General features: G+C 38.8%; 1 protein-coding gene across 1 annotated transcript; it reads right to left on the reverse strand.

Moving 5' to 3' along the window:
* Positions 1-329: 329 nt before the first annotated feature.
* Positions 330-1,539, reverse strand: LOC133806582 (uncharacterized). The gene is made up of 3 exons (XM_062244672.1): positions 1,309-1,539; positions 846-1,122; positions 330-769 (listed from the first exon to the last, which is right to left on the reverse strand). The coding sequence occupies exons 1-3, from the start codon at positions 1,537-1,539 to the stop codon at positions 330-332; spliced, it is 948 nt and encodes a 315-aa protein (XP_062100656.1).
* Positions 1,540-2,744: the final 1,205 nt, after the last annotated feature.

Consider the following 2,744-nt stretch of genomic DNA (forward strand, 5'->3'; position numbering starts at 1 on the left):
AGTTTCGATGCCACATCAATGGTAATTTGATGCAACATCGGTGCCAATCAAGGTCCATTAGTACACAAATAAAAAGTCTAACATCGATGTCATAAATTTCAAACTCCAACTTTAGAAGTTGCCTTATTAAGGCCTAGACCTCCACATGTGCTGCACTTGCATTCTACAACCACTTTTTCTCCATTGGAAGGATGGCATTTCTTCTTAGGCCTACCTTGTTTCTTCTTTGGACGACCAACCAGATATTTTTGCATAGGTGTTCTCACTTTCTTTGTCATAATGTCATGTGGAATAATCCACTCTTCCTCGTTACCAGTAGGATATATATATTATGTGTAAGAGGACCTCCACGTCTTAATTTTATAGTAATCTGAACAAAGAGAATAAAAGTTCACCCCTCTCTTAAGGGATCCAGATAGTGCATGAACACATGGAAATCCAATAAGCTGAAACACGCCACATGCGCATGTCTTATTCAAAAGGTCAACTTCACCATTCAGTTCACCATCTAACACATGGAACTCATGTCTCCCTATTGCATAAGGGATCAAGAATCGAGCTTTCTCAGCCATATCCACCAAATCTTTCTTGTAGGTTGATGCAAGAGTTGTAGTTTTCTTCTCGCTAGTTTCTCTCCTATCACAGAACCATGACTGAAGTGTGAAGCGAATAAATTCGATGAATGTAGTTATCGGAAAGCTCCTAGCGTCCAAAGTTTTATTGTTGAAACTTTCAGCATAACTGCTTATCATTATATTGTACCTAGTATCTAGAAAAACTAACATTTAATAGTAATGTACATTTACAAGATTTCATAAATTAAAATACAATTCACAATGACATACCTATTTTCAAGAAAGTAAGCAGGGAAATAATTGGGTCTTTTGATTTGATTTTTTCGAAGTGAGCGTGGAACTCGGATTTCCTAAAAGCATATGCCGCATTATACATCAACACGTGACAATGATCAATCTTGAATTTAGCATGCACATTCATACTAATGTGGTGGTAGAAGGCACCGTGATAGGCATCAGGGAAAATAGTTTCCAAGGCATGTGTAATACTTGCATGTCTGTCAGTTACAAACGCCAGGTACTCAACTTCCCCAATCGCTTCCTTTAGCTTTTACATGAAATACTTCCATGAATCATGATTATCACTATCCACAATACCAAATGCAACTGGATATAGATGGCTATTTGCATCCAACGCAACTGCACATAACGTCTGCCTACTGTATTTTGTCTATAAAAAAGTGATGTCCACACATAACAAAGGACGACATGAAAAAAACCCTCTTCTACTAACTCTGAGTGAGAAAAAGCAATATTTGAACCGTTCCTCCTTAGAGACAAAATCTATCAACGTCCCAGGATTTTTGTGTTGAAGCATGAACAGGTACAATGGTAACTTATGGCAGGATACTTCCAGTGTCCCTCTAGCAAAAGAAAGAGCCTTCTGTCGGCATCTCCAAGCTTTTCCATATGACAGCTCAATGCCATAATCTTTCTTAATGTATTCTCTTACGTTGTTTTCCATGTACACATTTGATCTAGTCTGATATTTTTTCTTCATGCAATGACCAATAACCCAAGGTGCAACTTTGTAATGACCCAAATTTCCTAATAAGGCTTAGGGCCTTGATTAGGAGGTCGGGAGGGCCATAATTGATTTTTATGCAATTAAATGATTATATGCATGTTTAGGTATATTAAATATGCATGTGAACCCATTTCTAATTAATTGGATGATTTTCATATTTTGGCCATTTCAGGTATATTTGGCATATATGTGGCATGTGTGTGGTGCTTCATTATTATTTGGTTATACTAGGGTTACTCAGCACGACACTATCCTAGGAAACAAGCTAGTGGGAAAGTCATAGTGGGATTTATACTTGACTCGGAGTGAGTCAAGGGGTATTTAGCACATTACCAGGATATTGAGTAATAGGAATAAATATTCGGTGATAAATTGGGAATTAGTGAGATAAGGGGGAAATTCTGGGAGTTTTGACTATTTTAACCCCTGGGGAGTTTTCGGGACCCTGAGCATTAGGATTTGCTTGAGATTACTTAAGCTTAAAGTAACCTGTTAAGAAATAAAAAGAACGTTCTCTCTCCCTCAAAGTTCCATTTTCGACACCCGATCACATTTTTTAAGGAAACTTGTGTTTTAGGACTCGGATTCAAGCGAGGATCGAGGCATAGCGTTTCTAGGGAAGATTAGATACTTATTAGCCAAAGGATTTAGTTGGGAAACGACATAATCGGAGGTAATCCAAGTTTTAGGTTCTAAGTTTTTAAAGTTTTTAAGCATGAATTGGATTTTATGTTTTGATGAGTTTTTGGATGATATGAAGCTTGGGGTTTAGTGGTTGTGGATAATTAGGATGTTTAGGAACTTTGATTTTTGGATTTGGAGATGTTTAAGTAGATTTTTGAAAGGGTTTTCAATGAAGAAAATGAGCTTTTTGGTTGGGTTTGTGGTCGGGCCGCAGCCAGGCTTGACAAAGAAGGTGAAGTTTGCTTATGGGCAGTTAGGGTTGTGGCGCAAGGAGGAGCGCCACTGCGCTAGCCACAGGAAGAACTAGGTTCAAACTCTGTTTGAAGGCAGGCCACGGCGCAAGGCTGGGGGAGGGCAGTGGTACTTAAGGGAAATTTTGCCCAGATTTGGCTTTTAGTCATGGGAACTTAACTCTAGGGGCCTGTGATCGATCCTACTACCCAGTTGAGTGGGATTCG

This window comes from Humulus lupulus, chromosome X, assembly GCF_963169125.1.
Source record: "Humulus lupulus chromosome X, drHumLupu1.1, whole genome shotgun sequence".
Classification (NCBI taxonomy): Eukaryota; Viridiplantae; Streptophyta; class Magnoliopsida; order Rosales; family Cannabaceae; genus Humulus; species Humulus lupulus.

What these genes read in the sequence shown, in the direction of transcription:
- LOC133806582 (XM_062244672.1), bottom strand. Translation starts at nt 1,539, where the DNA reads ATGGAAAACAACGTAAGAGAATACATTAAGAAAGATTATGGCATTGAG. An exon ending in ATTGCTTTTTCTCACTCAGA is followed by an intron (nt 1,123 to 1,308) that starts GTTAGTAGAAGA and finishes TTCATGTAAAAG; the next exon opens with CTAAAGGAAGCGATTGGGGA. An exon ending in GCTTACTTTCTTGAAAATAG is followed by an intron (nt 770 to 845) that starts GTATGTCATTGT and finishes TAGTTTTTCTAG; the next exon opens with ATACTAGGTACAATATAATG.